Below are 22650 nucleotides of genomic sequence, written 5' to 3' on the forward strand. Positions count from 1 at the left end.
TTGCCTGATGAAATCTCTGCTCAAATTTGTTGAATTAGCCATCTTATATCCTGTATCCTAGAGCCATTTCAGACCGAACCAGATACAAATGGTGAGAAATACCTTTGCGTACACTTGTGAAAAGCTGACAGATTATAAGGCTAGAGAAAGATAATCAAGTTAACTCAGGTGTTTGTACAAGGTTAACTTTTTAGCACATATTTATTTGACACGTGTGTACCTGAGCATTTCTTTTCTTTCTTTCTTTCTTTCTTTCTTTCTTTCTTTCTTTCTTTCTTCTTTTTAATATCCCATGAAATGACAAGCACAGTTTTCTTTCCTGTGTTGATGTACTGTAATTCTTATTGAAACAGAATGTTTTTATATATATATATATATATACATAAAGTGTATATATACATTTTATTAAATAGCCAAATAGTGCAAGATGTGCCATCGATATTTTTGGTCCATTTTTCCAAAAGAGAAAGATTTGGAAAGATTTTAGGCTGTATTATATTGTCTGTGCAATGAAGTGTTTATAGTACTTATACACTGAACTCTTAAATGCCCCTGAAAAGAGGACCTTCTGCTGTGTGAATGGCAGCTTTAATTTTTGTCAACAATGGTAAATGGTGTTTAAACTCACCTGCACCATAGAGGTTTTAATGACTCGACTGACATCCAGTCTCCATTCGGCCACATCAGGGTTGTGATCATCCAAATTGGACGAAAAGGCAAGAAGATGAGATCTGAAGTATTCTGTAAATGGGACATTTCACACTTTTTACACTCTTGATTTCTAAACTCCATAGTATTAAAGTCAACATGATTTGACTTCTGTAATGAGATGCTTTTCTGATTGGATCATGACAAGTTGTCTCTGTATGACAGGTTGGTGGAGGGGGCTTGGGAACGTCGGCTGAAAAGGAAAGTGATTTCAGAAAACTATGAAAATTATTTTTATTTTTATTTTGGAATAACGTGCACCGGTGAATCATTCACAATAAAACAAGGAATGTGTAATGAGAAAATACATTGGGTCGATCTTGATTTCATGTTGACTTTAACGGTATATGTGAGTTTTGTTAATATTATTTTTTACTTTTTTATTTTTTAAGTTTTGTTGCTTTTTTGTCAAACTTAACATTAATGTTTGTTACAATGTAACTACATCTATCTATCTATCTATCTATCTATCTATCTATCTATCTATCTATCTATCTGTCTGTCTGTCTATCTAATAACCTTTTTTATTATTTATTTTAGGGGTGCTACTAATAGCACTGTTATTACTATTACCACCACATTATTACAATCACTTACAATAGTCAGGCCATAATAGTGTTATACATTTTCTAAACATTTTAAACATAAAAAAGAAAACATTAAACGAACCATGCATTTGTGCGAGAGCTTATTGCGAGCATATGAACTCTGAGTAAACAGTATATGGGATGATTTAACTACCGGTGTGTAGAACTCACCGTGGACAGCGATGGTTTTCCTGTCTTGCAGAATGGTGTTCCCAGCGGACACCTGTACAGTGACAACACTGATTCCCTCTTGAGAGAACGTGAATGCCACACTCCCCTCGAGCGTGATCACAGGCTGTGAATACAGCGCGAGAGACACTCTCATGAGAATACACTGAGAACCTAGTTATCAGCGAAGATTCCAACTGTATTTCCATGGCGCTCGATGACAACACACACAGTGAAGCTGCATTCTGATTGAAAGGGTCCCAGTGTACACTGCTAACTGAAACACTGAGTAGTAAATATCTGTAGAAGTTTCCTTGACTTAATGCGTTCATTTGGAGGACTTTCAAGTTTGATGACATACTTATATAAATATTTATATAATATATCCAAGTGTATTTGAAGAAAAACTTATTTTATTAAATATCTAAATAATTTAGTTTTATTATCATATTGGAAACCCCTCAGATTACTGATAGAAGACTATTGCAATGTTTAATGTGAAAATAAATGTGATTTGTTTCATTAATTTGTATGTATGTATATGCATGTGCCTTTAACAGTTCACTGTCATGTCACCCATGATAATAGGATTGTAATGGTCCCATCTTGTAATGGTTGAGTTGCTGCATTCAACTGTATAGAAATGTTATTAAAATAAATTAAAATGCCAGACCCTTAAATATTTTTTACTGTGTTTATTTTAGCCAAACTTTGTGTAGTACTCTAGTCGTATGGAGTGAAGTGATATATCAATGTACAATTGCTCCTTATGTCATTTGCACTGTAGTGCCCTTTGAACTGGAATCTCACTTCAAATGGCTGAATACCCTATGAAGGTTACTTCGCAGGGCACTAATAGGAGGGCTGCACAATTAATCGAGAACGAATCGTGTGTAATCGTGAAAACAGAAGATTACAGCATTCCATTTAAGTCTCCTCCTGTTGAGTCAGTGGTTGAGTATTTTAACCAATCCCAGACATGTCCGTTGAGCAATGTAATGGCAATGGTGACTCAAAGATCCTTAAAATAGTCTACAGTGACTCAGAGATGCATTAGTCTACAGTCCAATCAGTAATGACAACTGATCCTAAGGCGCAAGTTTTATACAGTCGGATGCCCAGATCCTTGTGTGTGCGCTGGCACACTAAAATTGATAATAAAGAACCACCACCTGGCTGACACTTGAAAAGAAGCTTTAGAACAAAAGGGAAAAGCATGGTAAAAATTATTTTGGATTAATTCCATTCGCTTCCATCTACATCCGCTTAGATGCAGATGGTAAATTCACAGCAAACGAGCAATGCAACAAAACAGCGCTTCCATTTTTTATTATTTGTTATTCAGCTTAATAGTTCTCAGTTTGATTTGGATGTGTAGCCTACATAAAGAATATGGCATGAAACTGAACAAAACAATTAACTGACATAATAATCATGATTACAATATCACTGGCAACAATCAACAGTTGTGATTTTTGTCATAATCGTGCAGCCCTACTATTAGGTGATTTTACCTAGCTTCATGGACAGTGCTTGTTACATACAATAAAGTTGAACTGATGATATACATTATGGAGACTCAGTGAGCTCTTACCTCAGAATTGTTTCCAAACCACCAGATATAGGTGACTGTTCCAACTTGGCTTGGCCAGAGAACCACAGTCAAATTTACTTCTTTATTTTTCACCACCACAAATGGGGCAGAGAGGTGAATAGACTCCAACTGACCTGCTCCGAGAGAAAGAAAATAATAATAAAAAAACATATATGTTGAGACTTAGAATTAGATAATATGAGATGGATACAACAAAAGAATAAAGCTATGTCCAAGCTGGCCCCTTCAACACAAGTAAACATCCCCTAACAATCACAGTGCATATTTATTCACAAATAGCATTCTTAGGAACCCACAGCCATCTGCGTCTGAACTTCAGCTCGAGCTCCAGGGGCCCTATTTGCTTTCCCTGGCACGACAGGACTGACAGATTGAAAGTGTCCATTCTCCCTGATCAATAAGTCACTGTGGAGGCATCTGTCTGCCTGAATGTGGCAGGGGGTGGTGAGTTCATCGAGTAGGTGGACATGGGAGAAAAGGTGAACATACTCAATAAGCTGTCCATTAATGCTGACCTGGGATGATCTGTGATCATCTTCCTCTAGTACAAACACAGACATAAACCATTAAATATAATGGTACAAAGACCCAGGCCATCTGGTTTCAGAATGTTTAAACTCTTTCAACATTAATACAAAAGCTTGAGCTACGTAGGAAATGAAGGATAGTCTCCTTAAAAGTAATCTTAGCCAGACTTTTGACTTTCTGCATGAAGTCTGGTCACATTCTGTTTGTGATCCTCCCACTTAGACACTTATAAAGGGTCATTTGACCAGCATATAAAATGACCCATTGCAGTTCACATTTTTATGTGACATTTAGAGATGGCTACACCTGAAATTGATAAATTCACATGCACTAAACTAGAAGCTTTTTCAAACAATGTCGCAGCAGAAAACAGATGACAGATTAAATTAATGGAATATGTACTGTATGTAGACTGTGTGGACAAAATTTCCGTCAATTCATAGTAACAAGTTCCGGCAATTTCACTAGCTGTAGATTTACAGAGTGTTTTACAGCTTCTAATTGTAAAAGGTAAATTAAGTAAAGATCAGTTCTTGGAATATCATTTTACAAGCATACCCAGATGATGTTTTGGCTCCTCAGGATACACTGTACACTGAAGTGTCAGTCGGCAATAACTATGAGTGATGGCTTCAATCTCTTGGCCGAGTTAGAGACCATGAGTTTTAGGGCTAAACTACTTATTGTGGAGTGCAATAAGACCAAGGACAAATGAGATTTCATAGTGTTCAGCCCAGTGAGTCTTTAAAATACATTAAGGAAATAAAGGTAGAATACAGTATGTTATGGCTGTCGGTATTTTGCATATATTGTAACCCTCCCTCCTACGTCTAGGCTTACATGTAATGTGTAGGAAGAGGAGCACAGTTTCAGAGCCCAGACTGTTCTCTGCTGTGGCTGACACTCGGTAGATTCCCACGTTCTTGTAGATGTGTTTAATTCCATCCTCTAAAGAGCTCACGTTGGAGTAGGTGAAGGCGTTTCCGTCTCCAAAATCCACCTTGATGCTGGTTCTTGATCCATCTCCCTGAAAAACAGAGTCAAAAACATGAAAGGTCACTTAGAACCAATGTTATGAACATCAGGCCAAGGTCTACCATTGCCTAAGCTACTTTGAAACTGTAGCTGAAACTGTATCTTCCCAAATTGCAAGCTACTAATAATTTCAAGTAATTACATTACCAGCCTGATCTCATGAAAATTATGTTACTGTGGTGATATTTTAGCAAAATGATATTATGTGGTTCATTACATGTATTGCGGCAGTTCTGAAATGAGTTGTCCACTGTGTGGCGCTAAAAGCAAGTAAAACGTAAAAACAAAAACAAAAAAAACAAAAAAAAACAGATGAGGTTTTTAATGTTAATGCACTATCGAGTTTTAAAATCAACAAAATCTACCTCCCTAAATATTAAACTTAAACCAAAACCTATTGTGTTATAAAGAACAAATATGAGATAAAAAACACAATTGCTGAAGCAACGGTGTCCTTTCGTGGCGCTTTCTGACACATTTCATTCGACCCCGATCCTTTCCACCGCATATATATATATATATATATATATATATATATATATATATATATATACACAGGTATATATATGGAAACCGGATATATATATATATATACGGTTTCCATATGGGGCTAGGTACTTATATGGGCAATATCTTTATAATATATTTATTATAAATAAATAAATATGTATATAATAGAATATCAGATTCTATAATTACTTTCTGCAATTAAGGTGGTATTTTTTCGGATACAAAAACAAATAGTATCTTAATTAGGGTGACAGCACTTACATTAACCCTAACTTAAACATACATTTATACTACATACAACTAATAAAACTAGAAACACCATTATTTCTATAACAGAATTAATAACACAGTAATGAACAGCAGAGTTTAACTAAATATTTCACTACAAAAAGACATGAAATGCCTTGCAGTGATTTCTATGAAGGGTCTTAAATGAATCGGACTTCAGAATGAGACCAGGCATTATAATTATAAACTATTTTAAAATAGTCCACTATTTAAAAAAAAAAAAAAAAAAGCTGAATACTATTGTGAAACTGAATCTCAATCTGTAGTCAGAGACAAATCCTTGTAAAATCTGAGAATTTCTCCATGTTCTATCAGAAAGAAAAACTGTCCCTCACTATGACACTGGCAAAGCTGCTTTGTGTACAATTCACTCAGCTGTCCATTCATCTGCTTTGGAGAGTGCTTTGCCTCTCCCAGAGCAGTGTTCTACCAAGGGAAAACATAGCTCTTGGACAAGCGAGAGACTCTCTGAGGAGTTATCAAAATCTCTAACTTAAAATCTCCAGCTTATGGTTAAGATGAGGGTTTACTCTTGAGGTTAGCAGTAGTTTCAGGTTCATTGTCACTGGAATAATCAGTTTAAAGTGTCTCTACCTCCTCCAGGAACACAAGGAAGGTGACGTTGCTAGCAAGAGAAGCGATAAGCTTCCCTTCGCTGGTCACTAGGTGAAGGCCGTGGGGAGCCTGGCTAGGGCACACTTGCCTACGGGCCATGTACTGCTCCATCACGCCGCCGGTGCAGTTATTAGACACCACCTTTCTATACCTGCATACGCACATGCAAATTTTTATTATTTATGCACTTAAAAACAGCTGTATGATTCTAATGAAAAGGCGTCAGCATTCAAATTCATAAACGTGCTTATCAGCAACAATGAAAACACACAACATATCATATTTTAAATGAGCCACACATCAAAATCATTTGAGAATACATGTGTTGAGTATTTTTTACTGAAAAGCTCACACAAACACACACAGAGTACCAGAATATTAATGAATATGTTTTAGTCTCTATAATCCCCAAACTCCATTTGTGTTATTTCATAGTTTTGATGACTTATCCCGACCCCTTCCCCAAAATCCAGAGGGCGATGATTGGCTGATGAATGTTGCACCAGCAACAACAAAGGATATTGGTCCAGGCACATGTTCTGCATGTTGAAATTACATGAAGTGGTTATACAGATGTGTGAGTGTTATGTGAGATCTCACCCAGTGCTGTTGAGGAAAGTGTGTTCTGTGGCACAGCTCCGAGACATAGACGAAGGACGGAACCAGAATGCTGGAGTACATTTGCTATCAGTCCTTCTCTCAAAACCATAATCACTGTGGCACACATACACAAACATGATTAGAAAAGTGAGAACACAAAAACATACTGTCCAATCCAAAAGTTCTCTGTTTCTTTTTTCCAAATTCTTTGGCTCCTAAATACTAATGAGTCATTTATGTGACACATTTCTTCAAACCTCCTTAAGGCTAATAAGTACTGACTGGGCAAACAGGCTTTATATAGTTTGCCTTAAAATTATAACAAATTGTACTGACATTGTTGTTGTGCTTAAGTGCTCATTTGGTGTTATTTCACCTGTTCACTCACGTCCCTAAAATTCTTGACAAAAGAGAACTCGGCAAGTCAAAGAGTGTTGATGATTGGTTAAAACTAAACATAGGTGTGGCTTGGACATGAGGTTCTTTATTTATTTTCCTCAAACTAATTTTAAAATGATGCAGTACGTAGTAAATGTAGGCTTCGTTCACCTAAGGTGAATTAATTTGTTTAGAATAAGAACGTTCGGCTTCTTCCATTTTATAAATTTGGCTGAACAGTACACTAATCACATGGACATACCCCTGAACAACCTGGGTTTAAGTGTCTTGATCAAGAATAATGGTGATGGTTCTGGATCATCCCTTGCAGGGTTTGAACCTGCAACCTTTTGGTCACCAACAGATCTTTTGACCACTAACGCTGTGGATACAACGCAACAAAACTAGATCACTCCTATTATAATTAACAAAGCTCTGTATTGAAAGTGCCAGTTGCCCATTGAGTTGTGGCGTGCCTTCAGTTGACTGACATCCGTTTCTTTTTTTGACTTGCTGTAGAAATAATTCAGCTACTTATTTTTCCTTTAATTTCTTGGGATACTTCTAGTCTTTTTCCTAATTTAAATCGCTGTTTGCTTCTAACAACATGTTTATGGGTCTTTGACAAATAAGGTTATCCAAAATAGTTTAAAACACGTGTCAGGTTCATAGAAATGCATTCAGTGTCCATATTGGTTTCATAATATATATTTATATATATATATATATATATATATATATATATATATATTTAACAAAAACATTTTCCACAAAATAAATAAATGGCACATCATTGACACATATGCAGCTGTAGGAATACAACTTAAGCACTGTAAAATAACTTGCAAAGTCAGTTTTAATACCAATGGATGGCAGTTGAAAATCAAATAGGATTGGCAACCCAATTCAAAGTTTTTTGTCATACAATGCAACTCAACACCCCAATCAAGGAAACAAGACTGAACAGCCCCTTTGGAAGGCATCTGCCTGTGTAGGCAATAGACAGCAAGGCAGTTCATGGGTTTTGGAACAGAGCCTGAATCTTATTCAACCAATTTGAAGCAATTAGTGTGCTTACCACTCAAAATCCGATTCAGTGCAGTCACAGGGTTGTGAAATCATCGTGACAGAGTGGGTTTTACCCATAACACATCTTGCTATGGGCTTCAGCTTTCGATAGACTCGTTTTACCCCCATGAGGCAGCGTTCTCCCTACAGGCAAGATTTCAACATGTACATTAATGCATGAACATACACACACACATAAATATTTTCTACAATAAAGTTAGCATATGCCCTTCCTATTCCTATCCTATTTCAATTCCCACAAAAATAATTAATAACACTGAAGTATGTGAGCATCACACTGAATTTAGAAAAAAGGTGAAATATAAGGACAGAGAGAAAAAAAAAAGTGTTTCCACTCATTGTACGTTGCTGTTCCATATTTAATTTCTCACATCCAAAATCTGGGGGGTTCATTTTGCGAAAGGTTTCAGGGTGCTAGCTTCGCACTTATGTTTCATGTATCTTGCAATACGTTTTTTTTTTTTTTTTTTTTTTTTTGATAACATGCTTCCTTCGAACTAGTCTTCCAAATACTGCAATTTTATTTTAGGTGCAGGATTTGTGCTGCTTGAATGAAAATAAGTTTTGTTTTAAAGCCAAAGTCCATTCCTGGTCATGTACTTTTTTTTTTAGATTTCATATTTATCAGACTAACTGGTGCAGAACAGAATAATAAAACACTACAGCATATTCTGTCTGTCTCCAAGATGCTTGGTTGCTTAGATTTCAATACACAATATATGGTTTCAAATTTAGAAATAGAGTTCAACCCAAACAAACCCCAAGACCCAAGTCTGAACTGTCCAAACTTTGACATTTAACTGTTTTCTGTCAATGTCTGTTGTGTTGAAGTCCACTTCAATTTCTTCCAAACATCTCTGAGTATGTCACAGTAATGGCTGTCCCCAGCTAGAAAGTTCCAGAAGGCTTCAGGTACAAGTTAAATTAGGACAGTCTTCTATCATGTCCTTAGAGCTAATAGACTCTGGTTCATATTAAAAACTCTTATTTTTTTAATTGCAGACTTTGGTGTCTTGGCAAATCTGAGCAGAGTTTGTGACATTTTTGAGATCTCATCTAAAACTATAGAGAATACAGGTGAGATAACTTGAGTCTTTTTCTTAAGAGAAAAATCAGAGAAGCAGGAAATTTGCTGAGCCAAACTATAAAACCCAACAGCGCATTTGTCAGTCTATAAGATTTAGGGTCCCAGTCAAAGGTTTTCTCACCAAATCAAACAAACCCCAAGACCCACGTCTGAATTTTCTAAACTTTTAGACATTTTACTGCCTTCTGTTGTCTTAAAGTTTACTTCAACTTCATCCAATCATCTGAGATTGTCACAGTATTGGCTGTCCCCAGACAGAAAGTTCCATCAGGTTTCAGGTACAGGTCAAAGTAGGAAAGTCCTCTATCATGTCCTTCCAGATCATATGCTCACATCTATTATACTCCTCTTAGAGGACACTTGGCATCTGGATTGACTTCTGGGACATATATTATTCTATCTGCTCAAATACTGTCTCCGCAGTGGACCTTGTGAAAGCATGGTTGGGCCTGTTAGAAAGAAATCTCATAAGAAGTCTGAGACAAAAAGATGCCAGTGCAGCACGCTGTATAGTTCGGTCCAAAGCATCAGGCCTCACAGGAAGGGTTATCATGCTAGAAAGACAAGAAGCAGCAACACATCTTATCAAGTCTTGACTTGGCTCCCTTGATTAAAGGGAATACTGCAGAAGAAGGAAACAGCGAATTGCTCAAGGTCTGAGATAAGGAATAGAAAGTGAGCCAAGGAAACTGTGACATGAAGCCAGAAGATTTGTTTACAGAGACTGCGTGATTGCACCTGAGACAGAGGAGACCCAGTGCAATTCTTGTTTTCATGGGATAGTACCCTAGCACCTTTTCTCAAAGCTTAAAAAGCCATTTGTTGTTGCTGGCGTGGACACCACTTTGTGCAAATTGAAGACTGTTACAGGATTACGCAATTCAGTTACAGTAACTAACATTTTTGCTTTTAAAGGGTTCATATCATGTAAAATCACATTTTCTTTCTTTTGAGATAGAATAGTTTTATGTACAGTACTTTATAAATACACTAACTTTTTAGAACTCAAAACTTTATCCTCTGCCCACCAAGACCATTTGTTGAAACATACCCTTACAAAAAAATCAAGAATTGCAACAAATTTGCCGCAAATTCGCCACTCATTAATTTTCACGTGCAAATGAGCTTTGCAGGAAACTCTTTATTGATGCCTGAAAACTTCTGGCAAACATTTGCGGCTAATAGCAAGCTCATTTGCATGTGAAAATATTAAGTGCCGAATTTACAGCAAGCTTGCAGCAAGTTTGCAGCAAACTCTAGATTTTTTGTAAGGGAAGCCACAAAAACGGCTTGTTCAAGAATTTTTGACTTTTTGACGTCACAACAATGATGCCTGTTTACTATGCAGCAACTTGGCCAGTCCATTTATAGTGAAGTAATAAGTATCACAGATACTACAAAAAAGAAGATACAATTACTTGAACCAGTTGGTATCTAGATGTTGGGGAAGTCCACTAAATTTTGCTTAAGGCTCTGCATGGCCTTCCGAACAACTTCAACATTAGTAAACAAATGTAAAAAAAGCTATTACCAAGAACTTTTATCCAAAATTTGGCAAAAACATACTCTACAAGTACCAGAACACAGATGCTTCTAGTTATGCAAGCTCAATTTTGTGTGTTGTTGCATTTTAAAATGTTTTAGGTCGCAATTCATAACTCAACGCATACGTATTGCATTCTCAGTGTTGCCACAAGGGACACTAAAGCTGACATTAGTGCTAACTGTCTGCTTCTACAATGAGTTTTCTCTTTCAAGTCAACAACTGTAATGGTAGAGCAAAAGTTTAAAGACAAAATTGCTCAAGAACTTTCTAGCTATGCAAGCTCAATTTTGTGCCTTGTTGTGTTACAAAATTTTTCAGATCGCATTCATAACTCAACACATGTGCATTGCATTCTAAGTGTTGCCGCAAGGGACACTAAAGCCTACATTAGTGTTAACATTCTACTTCTATGGTGGGTTTTCTCTTTCAAGTCTGCTGTAATGGTGGAGGAACAGTTTAAAGTAGTGCTGTCAGTCGATTCAAATTTTTAATTGTGATTAATCACACAACTTTTCTCTTTTGCTGCAGTTTCTGAGTGAAATGTCCACCAGCGGGTGCCAAAAGCAATTGAAATTATGATTTTAAGGTGAATTTTAGATGGATGTATTAATGATAAAAATGTACCTCCCTAACTTAAAAACTTTAGCTTAAACCTAACCAATAAAGATAAATATGAGGTGAAAAAACAGACATCCTTACTCTTAACAAATACCTAAACCTGATAGTGTTTTAAAATGCAAAAGTGACATGAAAAGCACATTTTCTGAAGCAATCACGTCATTTCGTGTCACTTCTATAACACTGTCATTTCATATGTCAGCTTGTGTTCTTGGCTGGGCTTGAAACAGTCTTCCGAGTCCAAAGTACAATGCTTTATGAGGTAAGCCACTGTGCAAGCTGACCACACAGTAATACGTGTGTATACGTAGGTGGGTCTGTAATACAAGCGTTAAAATGTATTGTTTTTAAAATGATGCCTCGGTCAAGCGTTCAGGTCTATGTCCGCGTACTTGTGTCAAGTATGTTTCTGGCCTTTGTGCAATACATTTCAGCATGACATCCAGTCACAATGTAATGCAGGCTTTACAAAAAGGCTGTTATTGTCAAATAAATCCAGCATGAACTATTTTGGAACTGACAACAACCCCATAACACTTAAAAAGCGCTGTTGCTCATTTCATAGACAAAGAGGTTAGGCAATCATAACAATGGTAACTTGCATGGATGTCTTAAAGTTGCAGTCAAAAACAACCATTTTAATATAAAAATCATACAATATGTGGACTTACAAAGCGAACAAAGAAAAACGTGGTATATATGTGGTATTTCTCACCTGGTCATGTAAAATCCACTGCACATAGTCAGGCTCCATGCATCTTCTGTTAAAGATAGACCTGAAGTCTATCTTTACCAGCTGCCATTCTGAGCGGTGACTGACATGACCGAAGATCCTGCAAACAAAGGCACAGTCTGTCTGGTGAGCAGTGGCATATCGAGACTGCAGTGACTCTAATGATTAGAGGGATGCGGAGGGGACAGGAAGAGGAAATGCTTAGCAATGTTATCCAAGTCAAACCACATCAGTGGAAAACTGTGTCAACCTGTCAACAAACAGTCTAAAAGTCACATTGAGAAAATCTGACACTCATGAACACTGTGACACTTTTAGAGCCCACCAGAAAGACAGCAGAAAGAATCTAGGAATATTCTTCCAGAGAAAACTTCATGAAATACTTCTCAAAATAACATGAGCTTGGGCTAGATTCAGAGGATTTTAAGGTGAAATCTGAATTGGGCGATGGATTTAATGATATCCCTCTTAAAACAGGTGGTGATAACAGTAGCATTATTTTTATCACCAGCATATAATCAACTAAGCATTCGAAACAGCCTAACCCTCATGTTCTGTTTGGGGTCTGAGAGACCCCAAGGCCATTTTAATATCACAAAAAATATATTTAACATTGAAGTATCAGGTTGAAACTACATGGATTATAAACTGATAACATGCCAATACTATCCCTTACTTTGTGATACAACAGAGGGACACAGGTTCAATATTATTTTCCTTCTGGTTTTGATTAAAGGATCTAATCAACTGAATCTGAAGGGAAACTAAGAGGTTAATTTCTGACATACTATTATTATTTGTACATGTACTGTACATCATAGGGGTCTACCCAAACATAAGTATTAAAACCAAGCATACCCTCGTGAGACCCCGTGTCCACGTTCGTGGACGTTAGGTTTTGGCTTCGCTATAGGCTATGCTTAATTTATTTATTTTTTAAAACCAACTGATCACAGTTCAGGAGATTCTAGGCTGTCATTAAAGGGTTAAACTTTCAGCACACCGAGTCATGTGACAAAACAACATGGTGCCAATCTCAGCCGAGTTTGTCTTTCAGAGAAACGGCAAAAAAACTACATCTGGTAAAAAACCAGCTTAAGTTTTCACATTAAAACCTGTTTGAGTCATAAGAATAGAGTCTCTAGTTTCATCTGATAATATTTTAAAAATTGCATCAATTTATCACGAAACGGCACCCTGTTAAACACAGCATTATCACATTGGAATCAATGGAAGTATCCAAAAGCTGGAAAAGTTTGCTTTCAGAAGCTATATACTGTCACATCCCTTCATGTCACCACTCCTTCATGTTCATGGACTCTTAGTTTAACCCCTTCATGGACCTTTTATGTTGTAGTTGTTCCCTACACTACAATTCCCAGCAAGCACCATCATCATTAGCTTCACTTGTTCTCCACCAGTGTTCACAGCTGTTCCTCATGTTGTTAATTCCCATGCCTGTATATATTCCCTGGTGTTTCCTCACTCATTGTCTAGTCTCGTCCATTGTAGCACTAAGCTAAGTAGTTCATTTGTTTATCAAGCCTTGTGCCATTTCTATTTGTATAATTGTCTTCTTCTTCATTAAATACTGCATTTGGGTTCACTAACATATCTCTCTCTCTCCTTGTTCATTGCTGACATATACAGAGTTAGGTTGAACATAAGGTGAATTTTTAATTGTTCTGAGACCAGTGAAGACTAATTATTCACTAATTAGGGAGCAATGGAGCATCCTAGCTTTCCTGTGCAGCTTAGTGCATTCACTTCTAAAATCTGGTCAAAAGTTCAGTTTCAAGCTGCAGATGATGTTTGGACCACTCAACATGCTTGGCAGATATGGTACAATGATAATCAGAACATAGATTCAGAATTTTATAATGAACATTTTTATTTTAACATTGTTGGCAGTGAGTTGATGATGCTGGCCATTATTTTAATCAGAATTATTTATTCAGCTTTATAGAAAATCAGCTGTAATGTCTACAGCATCTCAAAAACATGAATAACCAACACTCCTGGACACATAACCATTTTATATATATATATATATATATATATATAAAAAAAAAAAAAAAAGATAGATTCGTTCTATAGCCTGAAATCACTTTTTTTTTTTTTTTTTTTTTTTTTTGCTTGTTTATTAGATGCTACTAGTTACAAATTACAAAAAAATAAATAAATGGAAAATGCACACAGCAGTCACACAGGAGTCTCAGGGGGATACTTTAAGTCAATCACAAAATTCTCTAAAATTTTCTCTCTCTAATATACCATTAAAATGCATGTATGTATTTGCATGTTTTTATCATACGCACGTCATAATAAGCGTCTCCTCCCCTGGTTCACCCAACACTCCGTCTACGAACAGGGGTGATGAAGTGAAACTGTATTTGTTCCAGACCCTCCCCTCATCAAAACTCAACCTGAATAGAAAGCACCAACACAAACCTGAAACTGTGATACAGTGTAAAATGATTGCATTTCCAAGGCACAGCCTGCAAATAATTCAAACAGAACTGTACTGCATCATACCGACATTTCATCAAGATTACTAGACAAAAGTATTACACAGTCTGTTGGGTTTAAGGAGAATGTTCACACCCCTCGTGATTATGTGAGTAATTTTGGACTGATTGCATTGACTCATCTCTGGAACATATGCATGAAATATTAATTGTGATATCTGCATGTATGGTGGGATTACCAGAGGTGCCTGATAGGAAGAGGGGTGTGTCTGATAGCCACTAAAGCCCCACCCTGGTCCAGATACAGCACACTGTACTCTTCGTCAAATATCTGCAACACAAATGGACTGGTTATTGGTTATTAGTTATTAGTTATTAGTTATTAACTAACACATTAGTTAGTTTTATTTTAAGATTTTAACATTCAAGTGTTTGTGCCTTAGAAGTCCAATAAGAAATATAAATTTTTCTCAGGTTCATGTCAACTATGCAGTTAATTTGTATGTCTTGATAATAGAGGTCTTAATATACTGGCAAAAATTGTTAAAGATAAATTCATCATTTGTAAAGATGGAATTCATATTAGTTTTATTTTATCTCATAAACACAACTGAGTGACTATATTGGTTTGAGGGTTGCCATTACTGCCATGTCCTCGGGGTGCTTTGCTTTAGCCAAACTTTTTAAATTAAAAAGTGGCAATGTATTAAGAAGTATTCCAGGTGTTTCTTCCATTTGTTCCTTGTCTTGGGAATATGGTTATAGTTGGAAATATATAGTGTTTATTATTTAATAAATATAGTTCTTTGATTTGTTAAATAAAAAAAAAAAACAAAAAAAAAGTTACATAGTACATTGTACACTTTTTTTTGTTATTTTGTTTGTTTTTATAAGTGTTTCATATGTCCATAATTTCCCATTTTATCCTGTTAAGTATTTTGTAGTATAACCAGCCTGACCTCACAGTGAAATCGGAAAGAGTAAACCGACTTTTCTTTTGTCAAAATCGGTATATGTTGACCGAAATTTCGAAACACTGCTCCCAGTGGCTAAAGCGGTAAGTGTTGTAGGGCATATGGGCACGTGTTTATGTCCAGGAGAGGTTGCCAAAAGCTAGTAGTGAAGCAAGTTGTTTTCAGCTTTACAGGACGTTATAAAATGAAGAGAAAAGCATATATTTATAGATTCTATCCCCCAACCTAAACCCAAACTTTACCTTAACCATTAGTGGAGTAAAAAAGTAATGTTAGAGGGAAAAGTGAAACTTCTGAATCATGCTCATCACTGATTATTCAAATGTGATTATTATCTGGCTTTGAACCCTAGTCTCCCATGCAGCTGATGCAATGCACTGCCAATCACACCAGGTGGAAAAGTAAATACATTGAAACCACTGCAAACATGTCTGATAAGAATACTGCATGTTAGTGTGTCAGCATACAGTTGCGATCCTAGGGTACCGGGTACCGAAACTATCGGAAACATCATGCCAACTTCATGTGTGATCATGTTGGTATAACAGATGTCTTAATATACTGGATAAAATGTTCAAATGTTTTTTTTTTTTTTTTAAAGATATAAATCAAATTGGTTAGCTTTATTTTATTTCAATATCACAAGTGAACATAAGGGTAATATTAATTATTTTTTCTACTTTAGTCTGAACAGATTTAAACAAAAAACAAACAAACAAAAAACTAGCAATTAATTAAGATATATTCCATTTGTTTCTTAATTGTTCTCTTTCTCTTATCTAAAAGGTTTTTGTCCTTTACATCATGTTATTGTTATTATAGAGAGCATTTCCGAAAGGCATTATACATATATATATATATATATATATATATATATATATATATGTATATGTATAAGAGAGAGAGAGAGAGAGAGAGAGAGAGAGAGAGAGAGAGATCCTCTCAGTTTGATAATTAAAGTTAAAGAAATTCCAAATCACTACAAGTTCACACCCTAGTGTAAATTAACTTTCAATCCCTGTCAGATTCTATCCTTGCACCCTTTATAAAAATACTTCAATATATATATATATATATATATATATATATATATATATATATAATTTTTTATTATTATTTAAAAAAAAATTCAGTTAAAGAGTTCAAAAGGTACTGCATAACCAACCCGATCTCATGAAAAGTCGTACATAATTTACGAGTTGATAGGAAGCTGTTGTGTGTGACAGAGGCAAGTAATTGTCACATATTAGATGGAAACGATGTCTAGCGACGTCATTGGCTGTAGTGAAAGTTGTAGGAATTGAAACGAGTGCAGTCGCACGATATCATAAAAATTTGCCAAATTAGCTTCAAACGGTTATAAACATGTAAAAAGTAAATGCCTTTCAGTTAATTTTTAGACAGTTATCAGCTAAATAGCCAGCTGCTAGGCAGACCTAACACAGAGTGGAACCGAACATGGAGGCCCTGATTAGTCATTTCCATTTGTTTGCCCCAGAGCACTTCACTATATATTATGCAGATTCTTGCTGATGTGGATTCTTGTTGAGTTTAGGCCTTGGGGCTTCAAGCATTTAACATTTTTAGTTTTAGTGGAGAAAATCACCATGTGATTGGTACTTCACAGTCTAATAATTTTACATGCACCAAGGGTATTGAGAAACCTGCACCCCGTGTTCATGTTAGCAGGATATTGTTAGTCTGTTTTGTTTTCCTTTGACTGTCAGTGGAATGGAATGGTTGAATCAGTCAAACCAGCTACAAGCCAAACCAGAGTCATTGTAATTGCAAAAATGTAACTGACCCCAGATCTTCCATTTAAAGTGTTCAGCATGAATCTATAACATAAGAGGGCTGGATACCCATATTTCTTTCTTTATTTAATTAATCATTTTCTCCTCATTCAAATGAAGATGGATCAAACCACAAAACCAATCTGAAATCATTGTGGGTTTTCTGGTTTAGCACCAAAGTAAAACAACGTTTAAATTATGTATTTCTGCTTATATCTGTCTACCAAGATTGTTAAAGTTGCACTCAGTATATTTTTTTCTCATTAAAATGTTTTACAAATCGAGAAATAAGTGGGATTTAAAAAAAAAAAAAATGATTGAAATGATCGAAGATGAAGACTTATGTTAAGTTATATAAGTTGAATACTCAACATGACTACACGGGAAGTCGGCAACTATCAGACATTTTTGCATCGGCTCCTATGTGTTTACTTTCCCTTGTCGCATTACCAGAAGTGTGTTGCTCCAAGTTCAGATCTTGCGTTGAATCCGGGAAGTAATCACGGTAGCATAATCAGTGATGAATGCAATTCGGAGGTTGAATTCTTCCCTCTAACATTACATTTTTACTCCACTTATGGTTAGGTTTAGGTTTGGGGTTTGGGTTGGGGTGTTCAGTTTATAAAATATGCATTCATCTTCACTGTATTACAGCCTGAACAGCTGTAAACAACTTGCTTCACAACTTGCTTTTGGCACCCCTCTGTGGACATTACACCCATAAAATGGAGCTCACACGGGCCCAACAACACTTAAGGATTTGGCCACTTGGGGCAGTGTTTCACATTTCAGTAAGCACAGACCGATTTCAGCTAAAGAAAAGTCAACCTACTGTTTCCGATTTTACTGTGAGATCAGTCTGGAATACTGCTCACTTTATCTTGGCAACCCCACTGTTATCTGTCACTTTGATTTCCAAAATAAATTAATCAGGGTTCAGTGTGAAAAGGGCATTGGTAACCGAACAGTTTGCTTTTGCATGATGATGCATGCACTCCAATAGGTGTAAGTATACAGTCCAAGACCACTGTTGACCGGTGCAACATTAACAAAAACTACAGAGTTCTCCTTTTAATATGTCCCCATGTAGTTTTCATTCATAATGTCAAAAAGGCTGAGTTATGACCAGATTTTACCCTCTTTACTCATCTTGGCAGGGCTTTCAATTTGATTAGATGAAATCTGGCAACCACAGGTCTACTGTCCTTGAAATGATGTTATATCTCAACTTAAAGTGATTGTAATCTTTGCTGACAAGATGTATGACATAAAAACCACATCCTATCCAGCATGTTTATACTTTTATGCCACATTAATGTTCTCTTAATTATTTAAGCTCACCAATTTTAATTAGACAGCTGGCCCCATATACTCACGGGCATCATATATGCCATTGAATTCAATTTCTGAATTCTGAATTTTTTGTCATTTAATCATCAGCTTTTAAATGTGGCACATGAATTTATCTGCTCAAAGATATGCTTCAGCAGTGAAATTACATCCCAGCCCCCCTGTACCAGCGGCCAGAGTCACCTGCCGCCATGTGTTTCCAGCGTCGGATGTGATGAGCATGCTAACGTTACTGCTCGTTAACTCAGCGCCTATTGAACCTATGGAGAGAAGAGTGAGAGCAATTATAGTAGTGCTAACTGTAGCATATAGAAAGTTGATAGCTAATGTTGTATGCATGCAAAGACTGAGTATTTCACACCCATTTTACAACACAAAAGTCATAAACTGCAGTGCTAGTAGTTCTTCATTACATCATTCAAAAAGCTTTATAGATTTTGTTAAAGCTGATGTGTGTTATTTTGCCAAAGTCTTTCTCATATTGAAGCTTAATATGCAACTATAAGTAAGCCATTTGTAGGTTAATTTCTCCTAAACATGTAACACTGTGGCACTATAAAAAAAAAACATTGCTCTGTTTGTTTGAGCATCCCAACCAGTCCGACACAGCAACACTGGCTCCATCAATGGTGTGAGTTTGGGGCAGGGTTAACAGACAGACACAGATAGATAGATAGATAGATAGATAGATAGATAGATAGATAGATAGATAGATAGATAGATAGATATTTACACAGCAGAAAGTTAAAATGCACCAAGTGTTGAAAAAGACACTTAATAATATCATCAACATTTCATAAAATCAAACAGTTTGGCCCTCTGTTGCTTGGTGGGTTGGCAAGGAGTACTTCTTAAAAATACTGAAACCATTATATCTAATAAGCTCTGCATTTCCGGAAACTCTGCCATCCCCACGAGGGAAGAAAACTCTTATACAATCAAATCAATCAACTAAACGTCAATTTACAGACTAATATCTAATGGTTACCCTCCTCCTAGGATTACTTATCCAGAAATTTACCATGCCAAGACATTTATATTTCATCTGCTTTCATTCGGAGGCAATATAGTCGGCGAACGTTGTGGAAGACATGCAGCTGAAGGAGTAAAATGAAAAAGTGACACACGCTTTCAATCTTATAAAATAAACATTTGAAGTTTAAAGTGGTGGAGGAGGAAGTCGGTTGTGAAAACCGGAGATGATGGAGAGAAAATAATAAGAAAACTCTAAAGACTCTCTGCCGTTAATCTCAAGAGTAGCACTTAGCATTTTTGTTTGTTTATGCTAGCATGACACTAATCTTGTTTATAATCCATACACAGATGCGTGTGCTCCGTGAGCACAAAATAAGCATCTTTAACAGTGTCATAAGCGTTCAAGATGAAAGGAATTTAAATATGGTTCAGTTTGGAGTTCCAGGACAGAAAAAAAAAAAAATGATATCAGGGATTTAAGGAACAAACGGGAAATACGCACTTAAAAAAAAAAAAAAAAGTTTCCTTTTTACTGTACTTGACAGCTAGAATGATTTTTCCAACTATTTATTTTTTATTATTATTATTTATTTTTACCAATAGAAAGACACAAATAATCCTTTAGTAGTAGGCCTAATATACTACCTTTTTATGTATGTCTTGATAATTTTAAAATACTTCCTTAAAGATTAATGAGGAAAATTTTCACATTTAAGAAACAGTATGGCAGATTTAGCAATTCCCTTCCAAAATTTACGATGGGTTGCTTCTGAATCAGCTCTCTAATTGAGTAGTCAAGACACAGATCAGGGAGTCGGCCATTTCTAGGGCTGTCTCAATCGCAAAATCATTCCAATGAGAACCAGCGAGCATCGTTGCATCGTTCCCTTACCGGAAATGTCGTCAAGTCATTAGAAGATGAGCACAAGTGTAAAACTGTAAAGTCAAAGACTTATTTTCTCTTTAAAAGAGATATTTTTGTAATGTTCTTTATGAAAAACAATATATAAATATTAGATTTGTCAGAAGAAAGTTCAAAATACACTCCTTTATATTTGTATTACTTTATGTCATATATGTTTCATAATAACACTGTACATTTACAGTAAATATCTACAAAGGAAATTCACGAGAGTCATTTATACAGCAATGATGTTGATTAATACCAGATGTGTTTTAATGTGCGAGCTCTTAATCCTTTCGCAGGTGACTGAGTCACAAGTGTCCCAATATGTAGTGCTACCAGTGCCCGGATTCATTTTCACGACATACTGATTCACGACATAGGGAGCTGGGGGAGCTGATTGAGAAAAAAATAGAAAATAGCTCCAATCGTTATTGGTAATACTTTAGTTATTCTTACTAATAATAGAAAGATTCTGAAAAATTTCTTACAACCGTTTGAAGGAGATCCCTTCAGAAAAAAAAAAAAAAACATCTTAAGCCAGCCTAAGGTGGTTTTCTGGTTTAAGATGATCTAGCTGACATCCCAGCCTGGCCCAACTGGTATTGAGATGGTTAAGCTGGTCTTCAGCTACAGTAGCTGCTGTTTAGTTGGCCTTCCAGGATAAACTGGAATTAAGCTGGTCTAGCTGGTCTCCCAGCATGGCCAACCTAGTGTTAAGATATTCTAGCTGCCTGGCCAAACTGGTATAGATGGTCTTTCAACCTGGCCAAACTGGTGTTAAGTTGGTCTAGCTGGTCTCTCAGCCTGGCCAAACTGGCGTTAAGTTGGTCTAGCTGGTCTTCAAGCCTGGCCAAACTGGTGTTAAGTTGGTTTAGCTCAGTGGCTCTCAACTGATTTTGCTTCAGGACCCAGATTTTACATTAGAAATCAAGTGGCGACCCACCATAGTAAATACATAACCTGTATTTAAATTATTTATGTTGCATAGATTTGTTCATGGATTTCAAGTACAAAGACATGCATCAAGTGACATTATTTTTGTTGTTGATGTCAACAACAAAATCTACAGGAAGTTTTCTCTCCCCTCTTTTAAAAACTGAAGAGCATATTTACTTACAGTATATGAGCCCATTATTATCCCGTTTGTTTCATAATTTCAAACATAATTCAAACAGAACATATATATTACACAGGAGGTAAGGCTCCTCATTACCATGGTTAGGTCAGTGTAGCTAGTCTCAAATAATAATAATAATAAATTATAGTATTTATGAAAAAATAAATACTAGCTGAAACACATCTTGAAACTTTAACTACAACTGCCACTGTTGATATAAAATGAGGTCTAATAGATTCTACCTTTAGATTATTTCATATGAAACTATAACATTTTGTCAAAATATAACAGTTACTTTTACTCATGTAAAATTGTGAAACAATTTTGTAAAGGTGATGTATAATGAAAAAAAAAATTGCGCATAGCACAGTGTTGCGCTTTTCCTCCTCAGTGCTGTTTGGCATGTTAGGGCTGCCTACTGTTTGAGAGGTTCTACATGATTTCCTCCATAAACTAGAAAAGTCTCACTAGAATTGAAATTGGTCACATCAGTTTTGAGGTCTGCGCTCCGCAATATCGAGGGAAGCCCGGTTGTTGCACACACACGCCAGAGAGAAGAGTAGATCATGATCGCGAGCTGGTTTTGTTACACTCGTGCGAAAGGGCAAATGAGAAGCGTTTAGCTGATTGCGAGATTATCATTAAATCTGCCTCGGCAGTCCTAAATAGGTTATCACTTGGGCCGCCGCCGAAATATCTTCAATGGGAGAACAATGGCATTGTTCTTTCCCTGCTGTCCGCGACCCAGTCCGAATAGACCTGCGACACACTTTTGGGTCGCGACCCACCTATTGAGACCAATCAGTTCTCCCAGCCTGGCCAAACTGGTATTAAGCTGATATAGATGGACTCCCAGCCTGGTTAAACCTGTATAAAGCTGGTCTAGCCGGTCTCCCAGCCAACCAAGATAGTGTTCAGCTGGTCTAGCCGGACTCTAAGCCTGGTTTGACTGATATTAAGT

At 36.3% G+C, this 22650-nt stretch overlaps 1 protein-coding gene across 1 annotated transcript in view; it reads right to left on the bottom strand.

Annotated features, from left to right (window-relative positions):
* Positions 1-22650, bottom strand: part of LOC127445324 (VPS10 domain-containing receptor SorCS1-like) — a 239462-nt gene that overhangs the window by 17006 nt on the left and 199806 nt on the right. The window contains exons 12-22 of the mRNA XM_051705325.1: positions 18874-18950; positions 14813-14904; positions 14424-14531; positions 12088-12205; positions 8111-8244; positions 6655-6768; positions 6034-6205; positions 4447-4633; positions 3058-3191; positions 1467-1590; positions 629-741 (exon numbers count right to left, since the gene is read on the bottom strand). Of these exons, the coding sequence (XP_051561285.1) occupies positions 629-741; positions 1467-1590; positions 3058-3191; positions 4447-4633; positions 6034-6205; positions 6655-6768; positions 8111-8244; positions 12088-12205; positions 14424-14531; positions 14813-14904; positions 18874-18950 (1373 nt within the window). The remainder of the gene's footprint in view (positions 1-628; positions 742-1466; positions 1591-3057; positions 3192-4446; positions 4634-6033; positions 6206-6654; positions 6769-8110; positions 8245-12087; positions 12206-14423; positions 14532-14812; positions 14905-18873; positions 18951-22650) is intronic.

This window comes from Myxocyprinus asiaticus, chromosome 8 (genome assembly GCF_019703515.2).
Source record: "Myxocyprinus asiaticus isolate MX2 ecotype Aquarium Trade chromosome 8, UBuf_Myxa_2, whole genome shotgun sequence".
Taxonomy (NCBI): Eukaryota; Metazoa; Chordata; class Actinopteri; order Cypriniformes; family Catostomidae; genus Myxocyprinus; species Myxocyprinus asiaticus.